At 44.8% G+C, this 14,631-nt stretch overlaps 1 protein-coding gene across 1 annotated transcript; it reads left to right on the top strand.

Annotated features, from left to right (window-relative positions):
- The first annotated feature begins 8,505 nt into the window (after positions 1 to 8,505).
- On the top strand, positions 8,506 to 9,153 carry LOC112407442 (frataxin, mitochondrial-like). Its single transcript, XM_024756726.1, is given in 1 exon segment — positions 8,506 to 9,153. A coding segment is annotated over 1 exon segment (648 nt).
- The last annotated feature ends 5,478 nt before the right edge of the window (positions 9,154 to 14,631 follow it).

The raw sequence follows: 14,631 nt of genomic DNA, 5'->3' as shown, positions 1-14,631 counted from the left end.
CCGTGCGCTCCCAGGCGGCCCCCGGCGGCGTCCGGCGTCTGGTCGGCGTTCTGCCTGGAAAGCCCCGGGCGGCGGGCGGGAGCGGGCGCGGGACCGGCGAGGCGGCGCCGAGCGGAAGAACGCTAGAGGGCCTGCATGTGTATTGTCTCCGTGGCTCGTTCCCGGAAAAGAGGAGCGGCCGCGGGTCCGCGAGGGGGCGGGCGGAGGGTGGTGAAGAAGTTTACATCCCGTGAAGTCGCTGCTACAGTATTTCCCAGAGGTTGAGGGGAATAACTAAGTGAGCGATCTCATTTGGGTCCCAGAGATCACGCTGGTGATGACTTCCGAATCTGCTGTATTTCGGAGGACCCCGTCGCTTGTAAGGTGCACCGCAAGGGAAAAGCCCCTACCACGTTGAAAATTCACAGTCACCGGAGAGAAAAAGATTTCCAGACCTGTAAATGTAGGGGGAAATCATGTGTGTTAGTTATAATAGAGGAAATACGGTATCACCCAGTCCAGGCTCTTCTCCCAGAGTTCTAGGCCAGCTCCGCAGAATCCTTTAAAACTCAACGTTTAAAAAAGTGAACACATTGCTCCCATACCCTTGAGTTTTCGGGCTTGCAGGTCGAAACCCTAGCAATAAACTCATCTTTTGGCTTTGTTTAAAAACAAAACAAAACACAACACAGTGCTTCCCCCCCGCCCAAATGCTCCCCCTTACTGTGTTTGATTCCCTTCATTTCCCTCCCCCCACCCCGAAGTCCTCAACCACTGTCTGCCCAAAGGGTCCTTTTACTGGATGAATTTAACAGAAATATGATCAGTTAAATTTCCCTGAATGGACTCCGGTTTGTAAGGCAAAAGTTAGACATTTTCTTTGAATCTTCTTTTTTCCTTTTGTGCCCCTACTGAAAACATAAGCAAATCCTGTCACTTATACTCTCAAATTTAAAACCGTTTTTCACTCTACTGATGTCACTCAGATCCTGTCCACTCTGTTGCTTGGATTTGGACATAGTCCCTCACTGGTCAGGTGGCTTCCACATTGCTAGCCCCACCTCCTACTAATCACGTAGCAGCCAAGGTGATTTGTTTGTATTTTTGTTTTAATTATCAGATTGGGTACTCGCTTGCTTAAGACTCTCCAATGATTCCCCATCATACTTGGAATAAAATTCAAAATACTTATGGTTGTCCACCAAAGAAAAATGCACAACCTAAAAGTTGCGAGTTACTTTTTTTTTTTTTAATAAATTTATTTTTGGCTGCATTGGGTCTTCATTGCTGTGCCCGAGCTTTTCTCTAGTTGTGGCGAGCAGGGGCTACTCTTCATCGTGGTGCACCGGCTTCTCATTGCACTGGCTTCTCTCGTTGCAGAGCACGGGTAATATAGGCACGCGGGCTTCAGTAGTTGTTGTATGCGGACTCAGTAGTTGTGGCTCGCGGGCTCTGGAGCGCAAGCTCAGTAGTTATGGTGCATGAGCTTAGTTGCTCCACGGCATGTGGGATCTTCCCAGACCAGGGCTCAAACCTGTGTCCCTTGCATTGGCAGGCAGATTCTCAACCACTGTGCCACCAGGGAAGCCACGAGTTACGTTTTATTCAGGGAACTTACTGAGGACTATGGCCTGGGAGACAGCCTCTCAGATAGCTCTGAGGAACTGCTCTGAATAAGTAAGGGAAGAGCCAGGATATATAGGAGTTTTTGCTGAACGAAACCCACAAAACAACAAAACCCAAACAAAAACATGTAGTCAAACATCAAAAGATTACTGCTAATCACAAAAAAAAGATATCTCAAGTTAATGATTTTACTGCTTTTCTATGAATGGGAAGATGCAAGAGATTGGGCTCATTGGAAATTATGCCTTAGAAATGCATCTCTTTTTTTAAAATAAATAAATTATTTATTTTATTTTTGGCTGCATTGGGTCTTTGTTGCTGCATGCAGGCTTTCTCTAGTTGCAGTGAGTGAGAAATAAACTTCTGTTAAACAAAATTGTTTAACTGCAGTTAAATAAACTTTAGCCAAAAGAACCTGTCTCATCCTAATATACCATCGCATCACAATAAACAAAAAATGCTCTGAATCTTCACAATAAGAGTTTATTTTGGTTTGCATGCATTTGGCAAATCCCTATTGATCACTTACTATGCGTCAGGCCCTGCTTTATGTGCCAAGAATAGTGTGATGAACAAGACAAAGTCCCTGCAGCCACAAGGAGTATACATTTTAGTGGGGAAGACAAACAATAAGCAACTAAAATTTTCAAATAGTGATAAATGCAACAAAAGAATCAAAGACCTTACTTCTTTTTTTGTTGTTGTTGTTATAAATTTATTTATTTTTATTTTTTATTTTTGGCTGCATTGGGTCTTTGTGGCTGCCCGCGGGCTTTCTCTAGTTGCAGTGAGCAGGGGCTACTCTTCGATGCGGTGCGTGGGTTTCTCATTGCGGTGGCTACTCTTGTTGCAGAGCACCGGCTCTAGGCACATGGGCTTCAGTAGTTGTGGCACGCAGGCTCAGTAGTTGTGGCACACGGGCTCTAGAGCGCAGGCTCATTAGTTGTGGTACACAGGCTTAGTTGCTCTGCAGCACGTGGGATCTTCCTGCACCAGGGCTCGAACCCGTGTCCCCTGCATTGGCAGGCGGATTCTTAACCACTGCGCCACCAGGGAAGTCCTTAGAAATGCATCTTAACTATCTAGGGCCAGTATCCTGTTTTTCTCTGTCCTGAATTCCCCTCAGGATGCAGTGGCTGATGGCTTGATGGTGGTAACATTTGCTGTTTACTGGAATGACAGGCAACATTCTTTGTTTACTGAAATGGCAGGCAACAATTTTTTTTTGTCCACGTGGTTTATAAGGTCCTACATCATCCAGTTGCTGACAATCTTGATTTCATCTCTCTGACACTCTTGGCTGTTTCAGCCACACATACCTTTGATGTTCCCCCATAAAGCCAAGCTCACCCCTACCTTTGGGCTCTCCACTTTTTTTCTGCCAGGACTGCTTTCCCCTCAGAATCTTCAAGTGATTTGTACCTTCACATCATTTAGCTCTATGCTCAAGTGCTTCTTCTATCCCAATAGCATCACTATTTCCTTTCCATTCTTTTTCAGTCATTCACTTATTCATTCAAAAATATTTATTGAGGGGCTTCCCTGGTGGCGCAGTGGTTAAGAATCTGCCTGCCAGTGCAGGGGACACAGGTTCGAGCCCTGGTCCAGGAAGATCCCACATGCCGTGGAGCAGCTAAGCCTGTGCGCCATGACTGCTGAGCCTGCGCTCTGGAGCCCACGAGCCACAACTGCTGAGCCCACGTGCCACAACTACTGAAGCCCGCGCACCTAGAGCCTGTGCTTTGCAATAAGACAAGCCACCAAAATGAGAAGCCTGCTCACTGCAACGAAGAGTAGCCCCTGCTCTCTGCAACTAGAGAAAGCCCACGCGCAGCAGCGAAGACCCAACACAGCCAAAAATAAATAAATAAAATAAAATAAATTAATTTAAAAAAAATAAATAAATAAATAAAATAAAATAAATTAATTTTAAAAAAAAAATTTGTTGAGCACCTACTCTCTGCTTGTCACTAGCACTAAGTCCCTGCCATCTTCAAGTTTACATTCTAGTTGAGACAGTGAACAAACAAGTGAATTTATTGTATGACAAATAGCTATTAAAGTAAAGCAGGTTAAAGGAGATAGGAGGTACCAGTAGGATGGATGGGATTTTATTTTACATATTTGATAATTAAGGAAGATCTTGTTAATAAGATGGCATTTGAAAAGAGATCTTAAGTAAATGAGAGCAGTGGAGAAAGACTAGATATATTCTAAAGAATTCTCTAGAGTACTGAATTTGGGTTATGATGACCTTGGATTTTTGGTTCAATAACCAGAACAGAGTATGTATTTGCTGAGACGAGGAAGACCTCAGGGGTTGGGGGAGGGTGCAGGCTCTTATTAGGGGAGGGGCAAGGAGTAGTGGAGAGGGGAGTCAGTTATTTTTTAGCCCTGTTAGGTCTGAGATTCCTGCTAACATCCAAATGGAGATTCAGTCTAGGCAGTTGGATACGAAAGTCTGCCATTCAGGTGAAACTCTAGCCCAAGATATAGATATAGGAGTTGTCAACACGTAGTAGTAGATGGTATTTAAAGCTCTGAGCCTGGAGGAGCGCACTAACAGAGTGAACATCAGCAGAGGTGAGGAGAGGGTCAAGATTGTACCCTGGAGCTCACCAGTGTTTAGAGGTTCAGGAGAGGAAGTGGAACCAGCCAAGGAGACAACAAGGAGCAACTGAACCCAGTGAAGTGGGAGGAAAATCAAGCGAAAATGTCGAGCTTCAGAAGCTAAGTGATTAAGAAGTATCTAAGCTGAGAGAGTGATCAGCTGGGTCAAAGCTACTAAAAGGTCAGGTGAGATAAGCACTCAGAATTGACCGTTGGGTATAAGAATGATGAGTTATCAGTGGCACTGACAAGAGCTGTTTCTCTGCAGTGGTGAGTATGAAGGTGCCAGGAGTGGGGTTAGAGAGAGACAGGTAGGTAAGGAATGGAATCAGACACTTTCCAGGAATTTTACTATTTCAGGGGAGCAGAAAAATGGAGCAGTAATTCAAAGGGAGTTTGGTTCTTTTTTTTTTTTATAAAGTTATTTATTCATTTATTTTTTTTGGATGCGTTGGGTCTTGGTTGCTGCGCGCGGGCTTTCTCTAGTTGCAGCGAGTGGGGGCTACTCTTGTGGTGCACGGGCTTCTCATTGCTGTGGCTTCTCTTGTTGTGGAGCATGTGTTCTAGGCATGCGGACTTCAGTAGTTGTGGCACATGGGCTCAGTAGTTGTGGCTCGTGGGCTCTAGAGCGCAGGCTCAGCAGTTGTGGCGCACGGGTTTAGTTGCTCCACGGCATGTGGGATCTTCCTGGACCAGGGCTCAAACCCATGTCCCCTGCATTGGCAGGCAGATTCTTAACCACTGCGCCACCAGGGAAGTCCCGGGAGTTTGGTTCTTAAGTAGGGAGATATTACTGTATGTTTATGTGATGATGGGAATGAATCAGTAGGGAGGGGGAAATTGGTGATGAAAGAGAAGGAGGGGACAATAGCTGGAGCTGACCTAAAGTTGGTATGTCAAGTTGGGCTCTGTAAGCAGATGCTGAAACAGAATCTGGGGTGTCAGATATTGATTAGGAATCAGTACCTGTGAAAGGAAGGGGGAGAAAGCAAGAGTGGGCAGAGGAAGAGGTCAAACTGTAAAGCGGAACTGGCCAAGCCTCAGCCAACTCCATGGGGAGTTCTGGAGTGAGTACAGCTCTTCAGAGTGTCCTGCATGGCTGAGCTTTTATACCCCCGCCTTGCCCAGTCACTGCATGCAAGCTGCTCCAGGAAGGGCATGACCTGGGATGAAGTTGACCACACATGGGGCAGCCGCTGAAGAAGCTGACCATGGAGGCTGTCTGCTGACTGCGGGCTCTGCAGCTGAGCAACAGGTCCTTCCTTGAAGGGGGATCTAGGTGACACATCTTCATGTCTACATGGGAGATGAGAGGCAACGGAACCTAGTACACAAGTGGAGGAGCTGTCCTTAGGACAATTTCTACGTAGTAGCAGAAGGGAAGACAGAGGATACAGCTTTAGACAGTGGGTGGGGTTGGCAGATTTGTGGGAACTTCAGAAGTTCTTATTCCTTTGAACTTCTCAGTGAAATCAGGAGCAAAATCATTGACTGTCAGTGTGGGAGAGGACAGTTGGAGGTTTCAGGAGAGAGGAATGTGTGCTAGTCATATAGGAGAATGGGAGACGAGTGGACAAGAGAATGTAGTAGGGTTGCCAGGCAGCGGCAAGGAGGAACAATTGAGGTTAGTGGCCATGAAGTCAAAGTGAGAACAGTCAGGATTATTGTTTTTCTGCAGCCATATTCAGCTACTAGGATTAGGTATAAAGGTGGCAAATAATTGGATTTAACCAGGTTGGCCTTTTTTCAGACAAGTATGAAGAGAGGAGAGAAGGGTGAGTTGAAGATATGGGTGCGACAATGAACATAATGATGGAGCATGGAATAGGAGTTGAGTAGGGAGGAAAGTAACAATGTGAGAGGGATGAGACGTGGTGAAAATAGGGCAAGATTAAGAAGTAAGGTCTTGGACTTCCCTGGTGGCAAGTGGTTAAGAATCTGCCTGCCAAGGCAGGGGACACGGGTTTGAGCCCTGGTCCGGGAAGATCCCACATGCCGGGGAGCAACTAAGCCCGTGTGCCACAACTACTGAGCCTGCGCTCTACAGTCCGTGAGCCACAACTACTGAGCCCTCGTGCTACAACTACTGAAGCCTGTGTGCATAGAGCCTGTGCTCTGCAGCAAGAGAAGCCACTGCAATGAGAAGCCCGTGCACCACAACGAAGAGCAGCCCCCGCCTGCCACAACTAGAGAAAGCCTGTGCACAGCAGCAAAGACCCAATGCAGCCAAAAATAAAAAATAAATAAATACATTTATAACAACAACAAAAAAAGAAGTAAGGTCTTTGTTTCTTTTGTTGCATTTATCACTACCTGAAATTTTTAGTTGCTTATTGTCTGTCTTCCCCACTAAAATGTAAACTCCTTGTGGCTGCAGGGACTTTGTCTTGTTCATCACAGTATTCTTGGCACCTAAAGCAGGCCTGGCATAGTAAGTGATCAATAGGGATTTGCCAAATGCATGCAAACCAAAATAAACTCTTATTATGAAGATTCAGAGCATTTTTTGTTTATTGCGTTGGGACAGTACATTAGGATGAGACAGGTTCTTTTGGCAAAAGTTTATTTAACTGCAGTTAAACAATTTTGTTTAACAGAAGTTTATTTCTCACTCTATAAAACTCTTGGTCAGTTCAGGCAACTCTGCAGGGCTTCCTTTCCTGTGATTTACTCATTGCCCTAGGCTCCTTTTGGTCTTGTGATCCACCATCACGATATGAGTCCTGAGTGTTCACAGTGTTAGGGGAATAGAGCAAGACACGAACTCATACCAGCTCCTCTAGGGTTCTGCTCATTGGCTAGTGACCATATGGGTCATGCTACCCCACCTCACTGCAAAGAATCTAGGCAACATGGGGGCACATATGGAACAGTTGGTGAGCTTTGCTGTCTCTGCACAGAGGGGATGATAATTACAACCAAATAAGGTACAGTTGGGATCAACAGGGGACCGTGCTTAAAAATATTTGTTGGTTTAATTTTGGAAATGTTAAAACCCTGATTCTTAAATTGGTTCCATTTCTGCCTTAAGAAGTTTTTACATCCACTGCACACAGACATCTTATCTTTCTTACACACATATCTATCTTTCCCAGATGACAAGCTTCATGGGCAGGGACCACATCCATGCTTATTATTCTTTCCCAGTCCTTGGCACAGTGCCTAACACAAATACTTCTAAAATATGTGTTTAATTGAAATGCATCCCCTTTTGGTTCTAAGACAGTGGCATGAGTCTGTTGTCTGGATGCCACTTAAAGACCTTCCAGCAATACCAGCTCCGTAAATTAACGTGGCTCGAATAAGCTGATGACCAGATTCTCTTTTAAACCCGGTCATAAATATAAATATAGTGACACATTTGGTTCTTCTAAAAACAAGATATCACACTCTATTCTGGTAGAGATAGCCAAAGTATTATATGCAGGTTAGTAATTTGAGATTAGGTTTGAAAATATGTGAATGCAACGATATCCAGTTGGTTGATAAATGGGATATTCTAGCTTGGACGATGGCCAGAGAAGACTATTCAAAGTAAGTAGCAGGAGAAGGTGAGGGATATGGTGGTAAGACAATAACAGTTGGAGAACAAAGGATAAGTGGTTACCAAATTTTCTCCCTAGAATCTAATTCTGCTCTAAATTTAGCAAATATCATTTGTAACACATTTTATTAATATATCCTTAGCAACTGTTTCATGGAATGAGGCCAAAAAAATAGAGACGACAGAGCTTTGGTATTACTTCCCTTGTTTTCTGTAAAATAAAATCATCTCTGTTGAAAGGGGCTTTTCTACTTATGGACTAACATTGTTTAGATTATATGAAATGCCATCACTGTTGGTAGAATCATAACATCAGAGGCAAAAAAGTGTTTTCCACTACAAGTTGGCTAGAAATCCTCCACATTGTCACAAGATTGTCAAAACAGAGCATTATCTTAGAAAGTTGACGTGAAACTCTAAAATATTCCTATGGGGGATCCACTGGTGGTCCAGGGGTTAGGACTCTGTTCTCTCACTGCTGAGAGCCTGGGTTCAATTCCTGGTTGGGGAACTAAGATCCCACAAGCCAAATGGCCAAAAATAAATAAATATAAAGAAAGAAAGATAATTCCTATTTTGAGTCTATAGACTTCTATAAATAAAATATTTCTTTTTTAAACTTATTCTTCATTTAAAGGAACTAGAGAAAGTTTGGGTGGGTATCTTCCCCATAGGCAGCTTGGGTTTAAAAAATTAAATTTAGAATAAACAGATGTTTGCAAGTTAGGAAAAAAAAAGGTTTTTCAATGTGGACGCTTGGGCGCCGAGCGGCCGCCAGTCTCTTGCCCTGCTCGGCGCCTCCAGGCTCTACCTAGGCCCGCGCCGGGGCCCCGCGGCCAACGAAGGACCCCCGGCTCTAAGGCTGCCGGGGCCTGCGCACCGGGACCGCCGCGGCCGGCACACCCAGTCAGCCCAGTCTGAGTCTCTGCTGCCTCAACCGGATCCTGAATGTCAAAAAGCAGTGCGTCTGTTGGATGAATTTGAGGACAACGGGAACTTTGGGTGACGCTGGCCCTCAGGACAATACCGCCTATGAAAGACTGGCCGAGGAGACGCTGGACTCCTTAGCAGAGTTTTTTGAAGACCTTGCAGACAAACCTTACACATTTGAAGACTATGATATCTCCTTTGGGAGTGGTGTTTTAAGAATTAAACTGGGTGGAGCTCTAGGAACGTACGTCATCAACAAGCAGACCCCAAACGAGCAAATCTGGTTGTCTTCACCATCCAGTGTCCGCAAGCGTTACGACTGGACTGGGAGAAACGGGGTGTACTCCCACGACGGTGTGTCCCTCCACGAGCTGCTGGCCACAGAGCTGACCCAAGCCTTAAAAACCAAACTGGACTTACCTTCTCTGGCCTACTCTGGAAAAGGCACTTGCTGCCCAGCCTAATGCTAAAGACAGTGAAAGCTCTAAAGCCAAGACCCCAGCTTCGTTCTGCAGCTGAATGGCTAGTTCTTTTCCATTCCTGCTTTTGAGGACAGTTGCATTATGTGTAACGGCTCTGTGAAAAGACCGTGTTGCCTCTTGCCCTGCCCCTGAGTTCAGGTTTTTAATTTCCGTAGGTTTCTTTGGATTTATTGTCTGATTTCCTCCCTCCCGTGATAGCCCTTATCTTTCGTAATGTCTGTATGCCCATACCTTTAATATATAACCTCACAACAAAGAAAAAGAAGACAAATTCCAGGAGGATAAATGAATTGGCTTCACCATTCATTCCCTGAAAGACTTACTACAAAAACTGCATGAAGAGTGACCAACCTTGCCATTCTATCTCAAAATGAGACTCATTAAAGGGAAGCCTAAAACATTCCTACTCCTCTTGAAAGTGTAAACACTTCTAAGCTCTTTAGTATTGAAGCATCAGTGGCAACTTGGGAATTCTGAAACCGAAGACCATTTTCTGTTGGTGCTTTGTGACTGCCAGGGTGTGGCCCGCATGGGGTTAACACAGGGAGATGTGGTGCCGTGTCTTCCGTATGTCCATATATATGTACACACACATTTACATGTGTGTGTACATATATATATTTTAAATTTAAGAGTCAGTATAGAATAAGCTATTGCAACACTGGTCTGAGGATGCAAAAAATCCCCCAAAAGCCATCTCTGTAAGTTCATGGATATAGTATAATAAATGAGGTCATGGAGCTGAGAGGTGCTTGGTAAACTGTGAAAGGCCACATAAATGAAAAGATGTTGGTGTTAATGAAAGGTACCCTGGTCTTACACTTGACCCAGCACAAAAGTTGTTGTCTCTCTCTGGGCCAGTTTCTCGAACTCCCTGGACCTCTGTTTCCCCGTGTTAACAGAAAGGGTTAAACTGGATAGAGTATAGTTGATTCCCAATTTAGACATTTAGTGGTCCCCTCAGGCAACTTAACAGGCCAGCTTAATTCCCTCTAGTAGAGGAGATGACAGTGAACAGTTTTTTTTAAGCTATAGAGTAAGTAGATGGTTTTGGGTTTTGTTCTACTTGAATTTCAGTTGAATTCATGTTCAAGTAATCATCTTTTATTGTGCCATTACTGTGCTAAGCCTGGGCTGTAGGCTGAATGCTAAGGTGTTGATCCTAACCCCCAATCACAGCCCTCATAAATGAGATTAGTGCCCTTATAAGAGAGACCTCAGAGAGCTCCCTCATCCCTTTCACCATGTGAGGACACAGCAAGAAGACAGCTGTCTATGAACCAGGAAGCAGGCCTTCACCAGACGCCCAGTCTGCTGGGGCCTTGATCTTGGACTTCCCAGCCTCCAGAGCTATGAGAAATAAATTTCTGTTTATAAGCCAAAAAAAAAACAAAACAAAAAGAAAAAGGTTTTTCAAAGATGGTGCTGGGCTTCCCTGCTGGCACAGTGGTTAAGAATCCGCCTGCCAGTGCAGGCGACACGGGTTCAAGCCCTGGTCCGGGAGGATCCCACATGTCGCAGAGCAACTAAGCCCCTGCGCCACAACTACTGAGCCTGCGCTCTAGAGCCCATGAGCCACAGCTACTGAGCCCGTGAGCCACAACTACTGAAGCCCGAGAGCCTAGAACCCGTGGTCTGCAACAAGAGAAGCCACTGCAATGAGAAGCCCACGCACCTCAACGAAGAGCAACCCCAGCTCGATGCAACTAGAGAAAGCCCACTCGCAGCAACGAAGACCCAACAGAGCCAAAAATTAATAAAATAAAATAAATAAATTTAAAAAAAGAGATGATGCTGCCTCCTAGTAATATTTTTTGGAAAAATACATTTGTTTTGTCTCTCTCCCATCCACATCTCAATCTAATGCAGTGAGTCTCAAGTGGGGGAGGGGGCATTATGCCCCCAGGGGACATTTGGCAATGTCTGGAGACATTTTTGGTCGTCCCAAGTAGGGAGAGGTGCTACTGGCATCTAGTGGGTAGAGTCTTGTGACGCTGCTTAAACATCCTTTAATGCACAAGACAGCCTACACAACAAAGAATTATTTGGTTCAAAACATCAATAGTGCTCAGATTAAGAAACCTTAATCTCATGCAATGTACAGTACTTTCTTTTCCTAGCACTCCACTAAAACTGCTCTCATAATGACCAGTAATGATCTCCAAATAGGCAATTGAAAGACTTCTTTTGAATACTGCTATACTTTTACTTTATTTCTATGCAGCATTAGGTACTGTTTAGCATCCCCTTCTTTCAAAACCTTTTTCTCTTGACTTGCATGCATGACAGTGTTTTCTCTAGGGTCTCCTCCTTTGCTGGCTATCTTGCATCTGTTATCCTCTTAAATGTTGGTGTTCTCCAGGGATCCCCATAGGCCCTTGCTTCTTTCCTTAGACATGATTTTCTTGGGTGATCTCGTCCACACCCCTGGTATCAATGACCTCTAGATAAATAAAATCCAAATCAATATATTTAACAACTTACTTTCTCTTTGAGCATCATACTCTTATAATTGCCTATCAGATTTCCTCGCTTAATATCCTATTAATATCTGAAATTCAACATATCACAGCTAAACCCATTCTCTAACAAATCTCTCTTCTTTTTATTTTTATTAATTAACTGATTTATTTATTTTTGGCCACGCTGCATGGTTTGCAGGATCTTAGTTTCCCGACCAGGGATTGAACCCAGGCCACGGCAGTGAAAGCACCGAGTCCTAACCACTGGACTGCCAGGATATTCCCTCTTATTTATTGGTGAAGTAGAAAAGAATAGCTTTATTGCTTTGCCAGGCAAAGGGGGCCACAGCAGGCTAATGCCCTCCAAACTGTGTCCCGACCTGGAAGGGGTAGTGAAGAGTTTTATAGTAATGGTTCAAGGAGGCAGGCAGGATCAGCTTGTGGACATTCTTCTGATTGGTTGGTGGTGAGGCAGTTGGGAGTCAGCATCATCAACCTGGTTCCAACCAGTCTGGGGTCTGTCTACATGCTTGTGGGCAGCACACAGGTAACTTCTCCCACCTGTGGGGCTTTCGGTATCTGTCAAAGTTCAGGGGGAGATGTGAAGGTGCTGCAGAGGGGTTAAAGGCACAGCACTGCAGAGGCTTCCTGCAACACGGCCGCACAGAACTTTAGAAATTGCTCCTCTGGGAGATCCGAGGTGTGCGCAGGTGGTCAAGGTCAACCCTCAGACGTGTCCGCTGGGTCCTGCCTCAGACCCTGGCTCTGTGTGCTGTGTGAAGCACGCCTCTAAGCGCTGTCTCCACTGAGAAGTGCTGCCACGACCACTGACAGCCTGGGCAGCTGGTGTCAGGACTTAAACTCAGGTTCTTTATGTCTTTTTGTAGGCATGTTTTTACATCATGATCCTGACACCTTGTCCTCCTTGACTGGGCATCTGACCAAGTAAGGTCAGTTAGTCCCCTCCCTGGGAATTAGGAATTGAGAGAGAGAATGAAGATAAAAGAGAATCAAGAGAAGGGAAGGAGAGAGAGTCAGCACTGTATTCAATTCCCATTTCAGATTGCTGTCTGTATCCATATGTTTGGCTCCCAGGTGACAGCCCTGTTACCTCTTAAACACTTCCCCTCCCCCCGACCCCCAAGTTATCTTGACTGCATTTCTATTACCTGCAATCATAGAGTCCTCATTCATACATCAACTGGCTATGAATTCAAGGGTTAGCCCCTTGCCTTGGTCTTCTCTGTAGATCCAGCACTTATGCCAGTAACAGAGTAGATTGTACTATATAGATACAAAATAGATACTGGATACAAAAATATCTGTGAATCAATTAATGAAGAAAGGAGGAAAGGGAGAAAGGAAAGAAGGAAAAAGAGAAGTGAAGAGGGAGTTAAAAAGAAAAGAGGAGGGACTTCCCTGGTGGTGCAGTGGTTAAAAATCCGCCTGCCTATGCAGGGGATACGGGTTCGAGCCCTGGTCTGGGAAGATCCCACATGCCATGGAGCAACTAAGCCTGTGCGCCACAACTACTGAGCCCGCGCACCACAACTTGCAAGCCTGCGTGCCTAGAGCCTGTGCTCCGCAACAAGAGAAGCCACCGCAATGAGAAGCCTGCGCACTGCAACGAAGACCAAAATAAATAAACTAATTAATTTAAAACAAAAATTTAAAAAGATTAAAAGGGGAGAGGAGAAATAGGAAAGGAAAAATATGAAGGAAAATTGAGGATAGTAGAAATAAGAGAAAAGAGAGAGAGAGAGAGAGAGAGAGAATGCAGCAAATGATCTCAAAACAATAACAAGCAAAGCTAGGGGTAAAATGTTTGGCTTTCTTCCTCTGGCTCTGGTCAGCCAGCTTTCCCCCTGGATTTTACGTCTGCCCCTGTGCTCTCAGAGTACAGAGAAGGTCTAGCAGGGAGCCCTGGTACCTCCAAACACCTTAGCGCTAGCACTTAAGCTTTCCTTTAGATCTTCTGATTACAGCCCACCATGCTTACATCATAAGTTAATTCAGCTCCCGGGGCAGCCACAGGTGTCTAAGACCTAAACTAATCTAGAGAGCGTGGCCTAGTACAAGTAGCATGAACTTTGATTTCCGACAGATGGATTGAAATCGAGGCAGGTCATAAGACGATTAGATGGCAGGAGTGAAAGATAATAGGAATAAAACAACTCTCTCAGCAGGAGAGGCGAGCTCCTTCTTTGTTGGGGTAGGAACATACTGGTTTGCTGTCCCAAAGCAGGAAATTTGGAATATGTATATATCAGTGATTCCTGTGTGTCCAATTTTCCTTTAATTTACTCCACTACTCAGTAACAAATCAACATTCTTTTTATCCTTGAACTGTATGAGCTAGAGTTATGTATAAACAAAATATCTTGTAAAAAAACAAAACCCAACCCCCCAAACATACCATTCTCTCTCTCTCTCTCTCTAATTTCTATTTACCTCTATTGTTTCTCAATTGTTTCTCACGCTGACTCTCCTCCCTCCGCACGTCCCTTCAGGAAGAGCTCCTCTCTCCAAGGACTTGTGGTGGGGCGGATTTCACAAAGGCATGAGGATCTACGTGCTGGTACTCATTGACCATGTCTCCCTTCTAAAGCTCTTCTCTCCATTCCCTCTCATCCCTACCCCCATCCTCATCTTTTTCCTGTCTGTAGGCAGTAGTCTTTCTCAAGCAAAAATCTGATCTCGTCATTACCTTGCCTTAACATTTCAATGTCTCCCCACTGTCTGTGGAATAAAGCGCAATTTTATTTTTATTTTTGTATTATTGTTTTATAAGATGAAGCCATTATTTTGATTTGTTTTGTTTTTTGGCCCTGCCGTGCTGCTTGCAGGATCTTAGTTCCCCAACCAGAGATTAAACCCGGGCCCCCTGCAGTGGGAGCACGGAGTTCTAACCACTGGACCGCCAGGGAATTCCCTAAGATGCAATTTTAAAACAGGGCCTAGAAGACTCTACATGATCTGGCCTCTGCTTACCTCTCTA

The sequence above is a fragment of the Neophocaena asiaeorientalis genome, unplaced genomic scaffold (assembly GCF_003031525.2).
Source record: "Neophocaena asiaeorientalis asiaeorientalis breed wild unplaced genomic scaffold, Neophocaena_asiaeorientalis_V1.1 scaffold627, whole genome shotgun sequence".
Lineage (NCBI taxonomy): Eukaryota > Metazoa > Chordata > Mammalia > Artiodactyla > Phocoenidae > Neophocaena > Neophocaena asiaeorientalis.
This window is presented reverse-complemented; position numbering and strand designations above follow the sequence as displayed.